Raw genomic sequence first — 14,995 nt, 5'->3', positions numbered from 1 at the left:
TCTGAAAAGCTGATTACAGAATCCAAGGCCAACTAGGATTATATAACTGTACAAGATGCTGCAGATAATCAGCAAAAACATCCCTAGTTTAATGAGGTACCAAGGAGATGGCTGCTGGTGACCCCACGTCAGGTCCCTGTGCATGTCACCCTATGCATGTCAGAGGACATAAAGGTACAGCACTGCTAGATCACCAATGGCTTCAGATTGCATGGTAGTCCTGGCCATCAAGAACAATGTATTCCAATCTTGAGTAGAGGTCCCTGGCCTTGTACATTCTGACCCCCCCCTTCCTCCCCACCCCATAGACACACTTGTTATATGGCAGAGTCTTCATCAGTGGGGTGGGTTGTTTTTACTGCCTTAAATAGGCAGAGTGTCTTGTGTAACTGTAATTTCCATGTAGTATATATCTTGCGCTAAGTAGTCTTTACCCACCGAGGACCTGGGGTGAAACCATTGGCCGGAACAGGCAAAGGAAGATGTTGTCTCGGGCCTGTCTCCGCCCTTGCTGTCCGATACCGATCTTAGGTTTCCAGCCCGTCCTGGTCTCGCGGCGGTGGCCGGAAGCCATCCCCATATCAACTCCTTCATAGCCATTGCTGGGAAATCTCAGTGTGTTTTCAGGTGCCCCCAAGTCATGCGTTCCGGAGAGTGTTCATCTGCTTTGTTTCTCTAGCTCAGGCTATGCACGTCCGTCACAGTCACAGTAAATATTTCAGCAGTGCTGGGACTAACAAGGGGCACTCATCTTACAGGCCTACCCTGGCAATGACCGTTCCCTGCCTTCTCTGACTGACTTCCCCCCCCGACTTTGACAGGAAGAGGGCAGGTTACTGACTGAGGTCATGTGAAGAAATTCTTCCCATGGAGGCTTTTGAGGCCCCGTTAATTATTCCTGGTGTTGTTCTGTCGGCCACCTCCCGGCTGCATAGCTTTGTGTGGAATACTTCCTGCTACATGGAGGGGGCTGGCTGCCCGGTCCTCCCTCTGAGCCCCACTCCTCGCCACTCCCTCATCTCAGCTGGAGTATGTGATCCCAGCCGTCCAAGAGCCGCAGTCCTCAAGCTTGTAGCCAGAGAACACCAGGGAGGGGGATGCCACCCCCACCCACACGGGGCAGGGAGCCACCTTCTGGGGAAGGCTGAGGCAGAAGCACCGGGATCCTGTGCTCTTTCTGAGGCAGATGCCCCTGCTAGCAAGTGCCTTTTGTTTCTGGCTGCTAAAACTTTCAGTATCAGATGCCCCAGAAATTCTCTATTTAGCATAGAACGTATAGACATACAGGAGGCCAGTCTGGGAGTCCCCACCTGGTCTTAATGGTTTGAACCTTCATCTCATTTGAAAGCAGAAAATCAAATTTACCAAGATCTCATTCCACAGATTTCTAGAGATCCTCAGGGTAAACTCAGAAGCTCTGCAAATCTCTCCTGGTCATCTCTTGTCCCCCCTACACTGTCTGTCTCACCCCACAGTGCCGCTCAAATCTTCCCCTGGGCCACTGTCAGCAGTCTGTTCTTACACCCTCAGGAGCAGCTCATCTCAAGCCTCTGCTCTCTTCTGGTCCTGTGTTGTGTGGCTTTGGGGCCCGGACTCTGTTCACAGCTCCCCATGATGAGAGTAACCTAAAGTTCAGGAATAAGAGAGAATAATGTACAACATTAAACATGTGGCCACACTCGGAACCCTTGACTCAAACCAAGACCATCTTTAGGGGGCCTGATAGGCTGCTTCATGGCTGTCTCCCAATCCACGCCCCCCATCATCTCAAAGGCCCAGTTTCCTTCCTTGCAGCAGAGGACCCTCTACCATGTCTGCCTGACCCGGGACCCACCCTCCAACACACACAAGGCCCCAGAGAGAGATGGTCACTTGAACCTCACCATGGCCAAAGGCCTGACTGCCTACTCCTGATTTCCTGTTCCTTCTCCCCCAGTGGTTGATATGGAAAAATCCATTCCCTTAGTGAAACCCCACCCACCCACCCCCAGCCCCAGAGTGTGTTCCTAAAAACATAACGGTCCAATATCAGCACATTCTGGATTGTTGACATTCACATGCAAGTCAGCAAATTGTCTAGTTGGTGCAGAACTGAACTAATCCTAATCCTCATCGTAATCTAGTGTCCGGGTCCTCTCCAGCATGAAATTTAAAAAAGAAAAAAGAAACCTAACAGAACTAAGGCGATGTCAATGGGGAGGATGGGACGGATGTAAGAGATGTGGAGGAGGTGGAGGCTAGGGGCTGACCTGGTATCGAGAGGGGGCGTTCAGGGTGCTACCCGGGATCCTGGGTGAATTGTGGCACCAATGAGCTGAGGTAGGGAGAGGCAGCGGATGAGCACAGATGAGAGTTCCCTTTGGGACATGTTGAGTCTGAGGTGATTGGGAGAGATTCAGTGGAGATGTGCAGGAAGCTGCTTGATGTATCATCGAGGAGTGATTGGCATTCCAGGATTGCCACTGGAACATCGTCGTGACACAAGGAAGGAATCACATTACAGAGCTTTCTAGAATGTTCTTGCCTTCGCTTTCCCATTTTTCTCTGGGGGATACACAGACTCTTCTCCTTGTCTCACCCCAGTGGTTTCCTCCTCTCCTTTGACACTTTGACATGCCTGCTGAGGTTCATGCCCAGAGGGTCTCACCTCCCTGAATGGGCTTGTCAGACTATTTTCCCAAGTGGAGCTGGTCTCCCTGCTTTGCTCAGCTGCATTTCCTGCAACTGGGCTAATGGTGAATTCATTGGCTGTTGTTATTTGGAATCTCAGGATTTTCTGGCTGAAACACCAACTTGAAGTATTAAAATTGTGGGATAAATTCTAGGGTTTGGGGAGCTTTTTTTTTTCTTAATGTTTATAAAATAGGTCTTCTGAATGAATCAGGCACCCGAAGCTACATTTCCAGTTCAAGTTTTGAGCCCCAAATCTATTTTTCATTACTGTTGAAGGCATATTTCTAGTTTGATGTCCCATGTTTGGTCAATCCTACCAAGTTGATAATGGCTCTCATTAGCCCATCCCCCTTTCCCCCCTGAACTCATTGTACTCTTAGAATCTAGAGCTTTCTGATGAATCTTTTAATACATAGAGCAGTCCTGGGGCTTGAGCTCTCTGGCCAGGATCCCTCCTACCTCAGCTACTCTGCTGAATACCAGTCACTGGGCAAATGCTTGTCTTTGTTTACACTGATCCTCTCGTTCAGTGGCCGCCTCTGAGGTCCATTATGTAGGGCAGACAAGCTGCTGTTTCGGCAGTGAACCCATTGGGCCTCCCGACACTGTGCCTAATTGTATTCCCTGTTCTCTGCTACCAGATGCAGTAAATTACATTTCCTCCCAGCTCCCCGACCTGCCAATCCTCTGTTCACGAACAGCAGAACCATCACCTGGGCAGGACGGGACTAGCAGAGCCGCTGGTAAGTCCTGGGGAGCTATTTGGTTTTGATGCCAGGACTGGCCACGGGGCCTGCATTTCTCTGAGCTTTAATAATAAGGGATGCCCAGATGGCCTTCCATTGGGGGCCCTGTCCTCAGCCCAGCCTCAGACATAGAATTTGCAGTGGCCATGGTTGCAGGTACTAGGCCCTGATGAGTAATTAAGGACTGAATAGGAGGGAATATTGAGAAAATCATAGAGCATTTCCCCCCCCTGCCTTTAGTGGGGTCTGTCTCTCGTGTTTATGGTCTTTATATCGCTCCTTATTTTCAAAGTTAATCTGTACTCTGCCTCCAGGGGTTTTTATTTTCCATATTGGAAATGTACAAGATCAAATAAGCTATGATGGAAGCTGGGGGAGAATTATTTTCAAAAGTATATGAGTATGTTGCCAACTCCTTTGGGAATCAAGCTGCTTATATATTATAAATATATATTTCCAAGTCTTCCCATTTCTGGAATTATTTCTGAGCTACTGTGGTATATTTGGTGGGGGGGGGGAACTAGCAATTTAAAGAACATATGTTTCTTGCTAATGTTTTTGGTGGATTTTAAAAATCAATAAAATAAAAAAAAATGGTGGATTTTAAAAAACAATACATTTACGAGTATAAAGTCTATAGAGAACTATGCTTTGCTCTGTTCAATATGAATGTGCCTCAGAAATCAGAACTGGATGGACATGAAAAATCAATCTCTAAACCAATCCTTTTACTCTACACAGAAATGCACTGAGGGCCAGGGGTCAAATGAAAAAATGATTTGCCAAGGTTGCACAGTTAGTGACAATGTAGGTGAACTCAAACAGGCACATCCGATTCTGTTTTACATAATCTAGATAAGTTTATGTCTAAAATAAATCACATAATGACACTTTGCATAAAACAAAATACTCATGGGCTTTTAAGCCAGAGGAAATCATTTATATAGGCCAAACTGAATATCTTGTGAAGCAAATAGTCCCTCCTTCTTTTCATGTAAACATACCATAAAATGGCAAGTAAGTGTTGACATGGTCGGCATGTGCACTGATAAAATATCTGCTGGGTATCTTCGTAAACATCTTAGCGTGTTACTTTTGCATACTGACTCACGGAGTTCTAGAATTGGGTGGGACCTAAGTGGTGTCTGGTCAGACCCTGGCCAGGTTCACGTGTCCCTGGACCAAGAAAGCAGTTCTTGGAGCCTGCAGCTGTGTAGCTGAAGAATCACTGGCAGAGGCTTAAGCTGCAAGCTCTTCTGTGCTCCAGGGAGCACTTCTGAGGTCAACTAGGGTGATAGCCGTTCAACAGTCACACACCCTCCGCTGGTTATTAGACATTTGAGTGCTGATAGTTCCTGATAAGCATGGGTAACCAGCTTCCTGGCCCCTCTCCACGACAGGTTCCTGGAACTTACAGGACATGTGATATGATCCAACTAATGGATCAGCTCCGGGAGAAGATAGGGACGGTGTGACAACTCATTTTTAAGGGGTATAAAAAGGGTTTGAGCAGCATTGATAGGCAAGGAGTGTAATGGGCAAGAATAAATGTTAACGTGATGGCAGTGCTGGGTGTGTGGGAATGCAGGCACTATCGCAACCTAGCATCCTTCATAGTTGAAGGTGGCAAATGCATTTTTGAAAAAGTATTATGTGATCGGAATCTTCAAAAATAAGTTGATGTGTACTTTTGTTTATTACTGAAGAACTGATTTGCATAGATGTATCTAACTGTGGAAATACATACACACAGAGTTTTGGAAGGAATCGCATTTGATGTGGTTAACTCCTTTGTCTAGACTGTTTTGGAATGGGGTGTCCAGATTCATTACCAGTTATGGCCAACAGTGATTACACAGAGCATGGATAGCATACCCAATAATGGCATTCTCCACTAGAATCCTTTCTCCTAGACGTGATCCATCTTGCCTTATGAACATCCTTTTGGAAATTTGCACAATCTCAGGGCCATCTTATTTTTTCAATTTTATTTTTTTAAAGATTTTATTTATTTATTTGAAGGAGAGAGTGAGAGAAAGAGAGCAGGAGGAGGAGCAGAGGGAGAGGGACAAGCAGACTCCATGCTGAGCATGGAGCCTGATGGAGGGTTTGATTCCAGGACCCTGCGATCATGACCCAAGCTGAAATCAAGAGTCAGACGTTCAACCAACTCAGCCACCCAGGCATTCCTTGGGACCATTTTAATAAATGTCACTTGTTATTTCTCAGTATTATGACAAATATTCTGGTTGTTTGGAGTTTGGTAGGTTTAGGATTCTATATAAATGGGAATTTATTTAGCACCCTTGCTTTTAGAATTAGGAGGCATCTATTCCAATCAAACATGAAGCCAGGCTTTAGCAGCCTTGCAAACAGGTCCCCAGGCCTCAGTCACACAACTCTGTGATTGGAGCTTCCTGACCCTCCAGGAGGCCCACTCTGTCTAATTGGTACTGACCATTGGGAAGTCCTTCCTCCGATGTCTGCCTCCATCTTCCACCCATCAGTCCTTATCCTGCCCCCTGGAGCCACTTGGAATAAGCCAAAGTTGATTTCCCTTTAACTACTTGAAAATGACTATCATTTCTGGTCTTTCCCAGATCCCCACTCTGCATCCCCTTAATATCCACAGCCCCAGTCTCTTCAGCTGTCCCAAAATAATGAGATTGCTTTGAGACACCCTCCACCATCCTTGTCCCTCCCAACTGAACACTCCCCACTTTGTCTCTTATCTCCCTGAAGTGCAGTGCTGAGAGCTATTCCATGTACTCTGGGGTGCGCTGATCTCCCCCCAGAGCAGATCGAGAATTCGAAGACCATGTGACTCACTCTTCTCGTGCCATGGCCCTTCAGCTTCAGGTTCTAAAGTAAAGCCTCAGAGTCATTTGACATATGCCACTGCTCAACCTCATTCCCTTGATCCAGTGTAGTCATTGTTCCAGAATCATTTCCATTGAAACACACAGTCTGTTTTCCCTAGTTGTGCACATACTGCTTCCCCTGTTCAGAGAACCTACAAACTTCTTTATTTCTTAATCTCAAAAGGCAAAAGTAAGAATGAGCTATGTACCTTTCTGCCCTTTGTAGATTTGATGTGACTGTTGAATTTCTTCTTGATAGATTATCCCTTGTAAGTGTCAGGGCCCCATGGGGTCACTGAGGAGCATCTGTGAAAGGTGGGGAGGGCAATGGTGTAAACGGATTTGGTAGTCAGGCCTCAGGTTTTCTCTCCCATTTCAGACACAGCAACTCCCCTGTCCTCAGGTTTATGTATTGTATTTCTGCATCAGATTTCCATCTGAATAAAGGGTTTCACAGTTTTGAAAATAGGAAACGCTCTTCTCTATTGTTGGGATTTTTATAGCTATTGATGGTAGCACCTCACAGCCTTGCTTTTCTTCTCAATTTAGTATCATCTCAGATCTGAAAAGCAAGGTTCTATTATTTTTCATCATTGCATTGATGAAAACATTGCACCATTGGAACCAAAGTCGGAGGGCTGTGACACACTTTTGGGGTCTCCTGGCCCTTGAGAACCCTAAATAGGCACCTATGGGACATGATCATTTAATGAGCAACAAGTTCTGGCAATTGTCTTGACACCCAAGGCACATGTTTCTGTCTTGTCCACAGGAATATAAGGGACTTAGTGATGATCCAGATGTGCTTTATCTCTGGCTTTGCCTAAATTGCCTCAAGAACTTGAACAAAAAGAAAATGAAATTCATCTGTATACCTTCTGCCTGATGAATCCTTCCTGGTTCTTGGTGGTCTCTGCTCTTTGAAAATGAACTTTAGAATTTAGCCAGCCAAGATGTCAAGCTCTTCTACGTAGTTTATGTAATTCCTTCCTTCTTATTTTTTTTTTAAATCAGAACTTCAGGTGTCTGCTTCTAGCACCTTTCCCAGCGTACAAGATTCTTGAGACAAATATATCAATAAGGGAACTGATTCCTGGGTCCAAAGCACTGAGAGCATTTATATCCCTGGGTGATTCATTATTTTCTGATCTTCTCCACTCATCCGGGCTTCACTTCCATCTTAGCAGTATTCTTTCTGGAACTTTTCAGACTGAAAACTGTCCTCTTGACCAAGAAGGTGGAAGCAAAATCAGATATGTGAAGTTGGCTTTTGCTCTTGTTAGCCATGACATCACACCTTTGCAGACTTATTTCTGTTAGTACTAAGGTGTCCTGGGAAAACAATTATTCCAAGAAATTTGTGATGACTGGTTTTTGAAGTTAGAGATTGCTTAACTGCTGGGATGAGAGGGAAGATCCACTCTGAATTAATTTCCTGCCTTGCATTGTTACTGCCATCACAGCAGCCAAGTTTATATTTCCATCCTCAAGAGAAAGTGTAAGCATATATGTACATGCATACTCATATGCCCAAAGGGAAATGATCGCACGTATATATGTTCATTGAATAAGCCAAGCATGTGCATTGTTTCTCTTCCACATTCCTGGTGTGATGCCAGCTACTGGATGTTCATTATATTGCAGTGATAGTCATGATCTGGCTGTCTCCTGCCCTCCTAATGTACTTTACACATCACTGGGTCATGAGCCACACAGGCTGTGCACAGCACCAGAAGGTATCAAAGGCGGATACTCTTCCTTGTACCAATGGGAAAAGTGAGATCCAAAGATGGTGTGTCATCTGAAAAAGGAATTCAGACCCACTGTCTTCCTCTCTCTCTCTGACACCTCCCATCATACTGACTAATGACAGTGGGCTGTGTCATTTTATATTTTACATGTGGACCTTCAGCCTTCTACCTCTTCTCACTGATCACAGTGAGTCAAAGCAAGTGAGCTGCTAGAAGCCAGAGTCAAGGATTGGACATGATTGAATTTTCTGTCTTCAGAGAATGCAGTGTCTTGTTTGGTCTGCTCTTGGCTTGATTCTGAAATGGAATCATGTGGTTGGTCTCCCCGCCCCTCACTTGTGTCAGGTGTGCTTCTTTCCTCTTCCCTAGGCTCCTTAGAGCCTGGACAGCTGCCTTCTCTTTACCAAAGCTGAAGGGAACAGGGAACAAGAGAGTACCTAGAACCGCTGACAAAAACTTGCACCAGAATCAAGCATTCTCTGCTGCTCAGACCCATGTCTCTGGGCTCTGCAGTGTACCGGACCCCACTAGCTTCACCGCCTGCCCTCACCCTGGTTTCTGGGCAAGTATCTATCCCAGGGGCCTCCCACTCTAATCCACACCTGGCTGTTTTCAGAACCTAGAGCCTAGGATTATCAATCCCCATTAGACTGCCTCTGTTTCTTTAAGGTTCTCCTTACTGAGAGAGGGTTATGGCGGGGCGGGGGGGGGCAAGGACCTAGTAAACCAAACACAGAAGCCCAACATCAAAGCACCAATTCCATCATTCATTTGTATTCATTGCAAAACTCACTACTTCGTTTCTTATTCTGCACTGACATCATGAACATCTACTCCCCTGTCTAGGTTCTTGGAAAGAATAGCAAAAATGCTTTATACCTTCCAACCGTATTGTCATCAGTATGTCATGTTGGGAAATCAGTAATTAAATATATCGTTTTGTAAAAACTACCAAATTTCAGTTATCCTGTCATTGGGACTTCCGTCAGACTGTCTCCTTTCTTTCTTCTCTGCCTCCAGAAATTTCCTCAAGGGAGGAAATTTCAGAGAGCTTTTCTTCATATACGTTCCTGTATGTCTCAGAATCTCTTCCAAGGGCTCCCCAGAAAACCCCCTCTCTTCAGCAGCACCCCTTCCTCACTCTTTCTCAGTAAGCTGAGCACGGGCCCCTCCTCACTACGCAGATTGTAGTGTATCCCATGTGGCCAGGGGAAGCTTGAGGGAAGAGAGGGGAGTATTTTTTGTGCTTAGACACGAGAGCATGACGTAGGTGAGAGACCTTTGGTAAATACCACTTGGCAGCAGTAAAAAGCAGGAGGATTTTTTTGAATTGTGTGCATGCATCAAAAATAAAGTGTTGAATTTAAAATGTAAGTCTCATTTTCCCACTGGTTCATATCCACCCTGCTTCACATTTGAAATATTATTGGCTGAGAACTGGAGCAAAATAAAAATGCTTATTCGTAAACTGCATATTTAAGATAAATGTTCACACCTCCTGTGTGGCTTTCTGAATGTCTGATAACATTCTCATATGTGTATCCATGAAGTCTAAATATTGCCTTTGTGTTAAGTAAGAGCTTCTCAAAGTGTTCACCCAAGTATCCCTTCCTAGAGAGGAGAGTAGATGTTGACAAAGCATGTGAGGCCAGACCCTGATGAAATCTGTTACAAATCCATTTTGCTTTGAAGGCTTGTTTTATCTGGGGGAAAAATATGGATGGATGTTGTATTTTATGGCATAATATATTTAGGCTTATTTTATTGGCAAAATGTCCTGTGATGTTCTATCCCATATTCTAGAAATATTGAAAGAGCAGTGTACAACATGTAAATATAAATACGAATATGTCACCCTAATGAAAGCATGCCACATGTGGTTCAGTCCCAGAGCCATGTTACATTTAACAAAATATGGTTTAAAATCACACAAAAAAACCAAAACACTAAAAAGGAACTCTGTTCTTTACCCATTTTTCCTGAGGGATATTAAAAGGACTCCAATTCATATCCCCACCCGGAAGCACTTCTCACATGACCTTTTCTTTACTCCCCATATCCCGTCCACCACCACAAAAATGTTCTCTCTCCATCCATATCCCACACAGCTTTTACGCTCTCTCCTACTGAACTCCTTGTTTCTCAACTCTTTTTTGTGTGCATCCACTCAGCTGTTCTAGCACAGAACTCCTCCTCATCCTCCTTTCTGTCTCGTCTCTGATTCGGGAAACAGGCAAAGACAAAATGAGGGTTGGGGGTTAGGGTGGTGGAGAGAGGAAAACTGGACGAACAATGACAGCATTCTCATTGGTGGGCAAAAGAAGACGGACATCTCTAAAGATTCCCCTGTTAATAATTTGTACCCGATCACCTATGGATCTAAAAATAGAAGTGTTTTGTTCCATATTCTGTATTGATTACAGATCAATGTGTCGTTTTATTCACATATTACTGGATCCTTGGGGGATAATTAGATATTGTACCTATAACTGGCAATCATTAGTATCACCCTTATTTATAAACATGTCCCAGGAGTGTTTTAATAGTGACAGGACATAATATTTTAACCCAAATCTGTGCTTTTTAATGTAAGGGTAGTATTTAAAGAGCAGGCTTTGGAGTCCACGCACAATTTTAAATGCCTATTCCGTTTCTCTGGTGACACACTTGGTGGGAAATCAGGAACTAACTGAGACAAATATTTCTCTTGACATCACCATCCTTGTGTGAGCCCATGTACTTCCATGACAAATATCGGTTGGCCTCTCACTATGTCACTGAAAGAAACTCAAGATCTTTGCGCTGAATAAGTGAAACTTTCAAAATGGACGTGAGGAAAATCAAGCATTGGATCTGGCTTCACCGTCTTTTTAGTTAAGTGTTAACTGTGAACAGACTGTATCTTGTTACCCAAGCAGATGGAATAGTATCATTGCTGTTTTTCTAACCAGTTCAAACATTAATTACTGTGTGTACCTTTTCATTGGTGTCATGTTATACAAAGTCTTTGTGACTAGATTAAGGCAACCAAAATAGAATTTTCAATTAGTAGTATGTGTTTCACAGGTATTTGTATATCAGGTGCCGTGTATGCAAAAGGCGCTAAGGTAGGTGCTGGTGGGGTGGAGAAATGGTAGAAAGATATCCGGCAAAAAACCAGCCTTTAGGGATCCTAAAGGTCCATGGGGCTAATGAAACATTCCCACAAATAATTATACTTCTGAGTGGAAAGTGTTAAGTGCCTTCAGAGAGGTTTAGAAATGTTCAGAGAGCCTTAAGAAGAGAGAGAAGACTTAGAGATGGAAGGGTCAAAGAAACCTTCTGGAAGTGGGGAGCTGACTGGGCATTGATGGATAGGTCACATTTGGATGGATAGAAACTCTCAAAAGAAGGCCAGTTCATGAGAAGGGAATCTGAGAAGCAGGAAATGTTTAGGTGTGGGATGGTGTTATTTGATTATGCTAAAGAAAAGGGGAGCAGTTGAAATGATCATTTGGATCTTCTTAACACACTGGGGGAACGTGTAGTTATTCAGAAAGAGGTAGGGACTCAAAGGCAATGATAACCTGAGATGCCCCCAGGGGAAAGGCAGGCCAGGCAGGGAAGGATGCTGAGTTCTGGGAATAGTGCAAAGTTTGCTATGGTTGGAGTGTACATGGAATGAGGGACTGAGAGACAAGCCTAGAAAGGAAGTTGCAGACAAATTCCCAAGGAATTATATGCCAAGCTAAGAAGTTTGGCGTTTCTCCTATACAGACACAGGAACCCACAGAGGGTTTGTGAAGAAGGTTCTGTGGGCGGGTGGGGCACAGGCTAGCAGGGTCCGCAGACTTTTCTATAAATGGCCTGACTGTAAATATTTTAGAGCAGACCACGTATGGTCTCTGTCACCTGTTCTTGTTTTTTTTTCTTTTTCCTTTTCTCTTTCTTAAATTGCCTTTCCTTCCTTCCTTCCTTCCTTCCTTCCTTCCTTCCTTCCTTCCTTCCTTCCTCCCTCCCTCCCTCCCTCCCATTTCCTTTTTATAATATTTTCAAAACAAGCCTTGGGCTACCTTTGCCCCTACTCTGAGAAGCGGCAGGTGGGACTGGGGCAGAGCTGTTGTGCAGAGAGCAGAAGGGGGCCTGGCCCAAGGCAACGGTGAGGAGGTGCATGGGGAGAGGTCTGAAATGGAATCAGTAGCTCACAACAGTTGTTTGGCTGTGGAAGAAATTAGGAAGAAAAGGACAAATCAGGTGTGGTTCTGAGGCTTCTCGCTTGAGAGACTATGTGGTACTGGTACTATTTAAAACCAAGAAGACTAGGGGGGAATTTTTAGAGACCTCATCCCCAGAAGGAAAGGAAGAGAGCCTGACCACAGAGCCAGCCCCAGGTACCGAAAAGAAAAAGAGCTGTCGATGATGTGTTGTTATGTGACCACTTCTGAGTTCAGTGTTGAAGTTGTGGGGGTTGATGTAATCCATGGATCATCCAGGGAAAGCGTGCCTGGGGACAGCTGGCTTCCTGGGACCCACGCTCAGTGTCCTAGCATCCAGAATGTGTGCCTCGCAGGGAGCCTCGGAGGTAACGGATCGGAGAGGATGGAGTGTCACATAAGACTATAGAACAGAAGAGAGCAGGTCCTTAGGAAGCCAGGTTGGTAGCAGGATTTGGGATGAGTTGGAGAGGGTTAGTCTGGATGGGGATCGCTGGTAGGAAGCCCTTACCATAATCTAGGGAAGCAGCAATAGTGTCACAGATTGAGTAGTGGCAGTGGAAGACAGAGAAGGTGATCGAGGAGAAAGACGGTGTGGGGCAGTCACAAGGACTTGGCGCTGTGTGCATGGCTGAAGAAAGAGGCCTTCTGTGATCATCATCCTCAAATTCCAGTGCCATGGGATGCTACTACCTCCGTCTTGTTCTTTTTCTAGTTCTTGTTTCAGAAACCTAGCTCAGTGATCCAAGTACTCTCAGAGCATGTAACCTGACTGCTTTTGTAACTTCAGTTCCTGCAAACAGCCTAGTTTACAGTACAGTGAAGAATAGCCACGCCCCACCTGCAAAATCCTTTGCATATTTTCCATTCACAGTAAAAGGAAATGCAGAAAAAAACAGTAGAACACTTAGTGAAAGAGTTAAAAAAAAAAAAAGATTTAAGATTTTGGAATTACAATACTTCTTAGCCAAGACCTTAAAAATTGTCTATAAGCCTAGGGTAAGCTGTCAATCAAAGTAAACTTGCATGTTGCCAGCCTCCCTGGAATTCATTACACTGGATCTACACAGTCGCTTGTGGTCTTACGTTAGCAGATCTTCCTTAAAAGTATAAGTGCCACTGAGATATGGTAACTCTGTACATCTGGTTTCCCAGTGCATTAAGCTGCTGTGTTAAAACACATATATAACCACCTCTGTCCACACTGTGCACTCACTCTAACACTCAAGATGCTTGGCAGTTAGACTAGAAAGGGCACAAACCCTTTTTTTTTTTTGTCTGTTTGGCAATTAACCATTCACTGGCTTTTTTTGTTGTAACATGCACTTCCTTTCTCTTGTTTTCATTCAAGCTGTGTACGCCATGGAAATTAATGTGGAGAAAGACAAACAAACAGGAGAGACCAAGATTCTCTCTGCATCCACCATTGGCCCAGAGGGGGTCCATCAGAGAGGAGTCAAAGTCTATGATGACGGTACCAAAGTAGTATATGAGGTGCACTCAGGAGGCACTGTGGTAGAAAATGGAGTGCACAAGTTAAGCTCAAAGGATGTAGAAGCGCTTATTCAGAAGGCTGGACAATCAAGCTTCAGAGGAGGGCACGTGTCAGAAAGAACTGTGATTGCAGATGGGAGCCTCGGTCACCCGAAGGAACACATGCTCTGCAAAGAAGCCAAGTTAGAAATGGTACATAAGTCTAGGAAAGATCATTCTTCCGGGACCCCAGGGCAGCAGCCCCAAGCCCCCAGCTCTGAAGGGCCCGAGGCCAACTTGGATCAACCAGTCACCATGATTTTCATGGGGTACCAAAATATCGAGGATGAAGAGGAGACGAAGAAGGTGCTAGGCTATGATGAAACCATCAAGGCAGAATTGGTCCTCATTGACGAAGACGATGAGAAGTCATTGAGGGAGAAGACAGTGACAGACGTGTCCACCATCGATGGGAATGCAGCTGAGCTTGTGTCCGGGAGGCCGGTCTCAGACACCACAGAGCCCTCATCCCCAGAAGGAAAGGAAGAGAGCCTGGCCACAGAGCCAGCCCCAGGTACCCAAAAGAAAAAGCGCTGTCAATGCTGTGTTGTCATGTGACCACTTCTTTCTTCCCTTTTCTTCTGGGCAGCCTCTGGGCTCTCTACCACTTCCGTAGACCTCACTGTACCACTAACTGCAATACTGTGAACTGGAAGCAAACACCTGCTTTGCCTTGCAGTTGGATTGCTTGGGTCTCTCTTATTTTTCTCCCCCTTTCATTTTTCTCCAGTTTCCTCACCTGAGAGACAACGTGCATGTGTGTGCTTCAATCTTTCCAAGAACTCGCTTTTCCTCTAAACCTTTCCTTGTGTCTTCAAGAGTGAATCAGTTTCTTACTGCTCAATTGGAATGGACTCTTCACATCAGCCCGTTCTATAGTAGCCTTAATTCACTTGACTGGAATTGAACCCATGGCATTGAGGGTTTCATGTTGTAGCGTGTTCCTATAACGTAGTCACACGTCACCACGTCGCTGACTTACCACTTGCTTCCCTTGCTGTGGATCTTTGCTTTTATATCGTGTGTGGTAAAATGCTGTTGGCTCCAGCTGGTTGTTAGTGTGGCCAAAAGTGGACCTTACTTAGTCTGTTCAATCTAGGGTGATGCTTTTTGCTGCCTTACATAAGCTTCCAGATTACAGTATTGTGCATCTATGGCTTTCCTTCTGTTAAAACTGAAATGAAGTTTGATGTAAAAGAAAAGGAACCCAGTGCGTGTCACAGCTGAAATGTAGGACT

General features: G+C 44.9%; 1 protein-coding gene across 6 annotated transcripts in view; it reads left to right on the top strand.

Annotated features, from left to right (window-relative positions):
* Positions 1–14,995, top strand: part of LOC112836697 (PALM2-AKAP2 fusion protein) — a 280,648-nt gene that overhangs the window by 265,314 nt on the left and 339 nt on the right. For 3 of the 6 annotated variants that reach the window (XM_073876580.1, XM_073876582.1, XM_073876581.1), the window contains exons 7-8: positions 3,315–3,416; positions 13,576–14,271. In XM_073876580.1, coding sequence (XP_073732681.1) covers positions 3,315–3,416; positions 13,576–14,271 — 798 coding nt within the window. Of the gene's footprint in view, positions 1–3,314; positions 3,417–13,575; positions 14,319–14,995 lie in introns of those variants that run through there. The other 3 variants (XM_025888586.2, XM_073876583.1, XM_073876585.1) reach the window with 3 other exon arrangements.

Source organism: Callorhinus ursinus, unplaced genomic scaffold, assembly GCF_003265705.2.
Source record: "Callorhinus ursinus isolate GAN/ISIS: 27379988/994484 unplaced genomic scaffold, GSC_fseal_2.0 scaffold24, whole genome shotgun sequence".
Lineage (NCBI taxonomy): Eukaryota > Metazoa > Chordata > Mammalia > Carnivora > Otariidae > Callorhinus > Callorhinus ursinus.
This window is presented reverse-complemented; position numbering and strand designations above follow the sequence as displayed.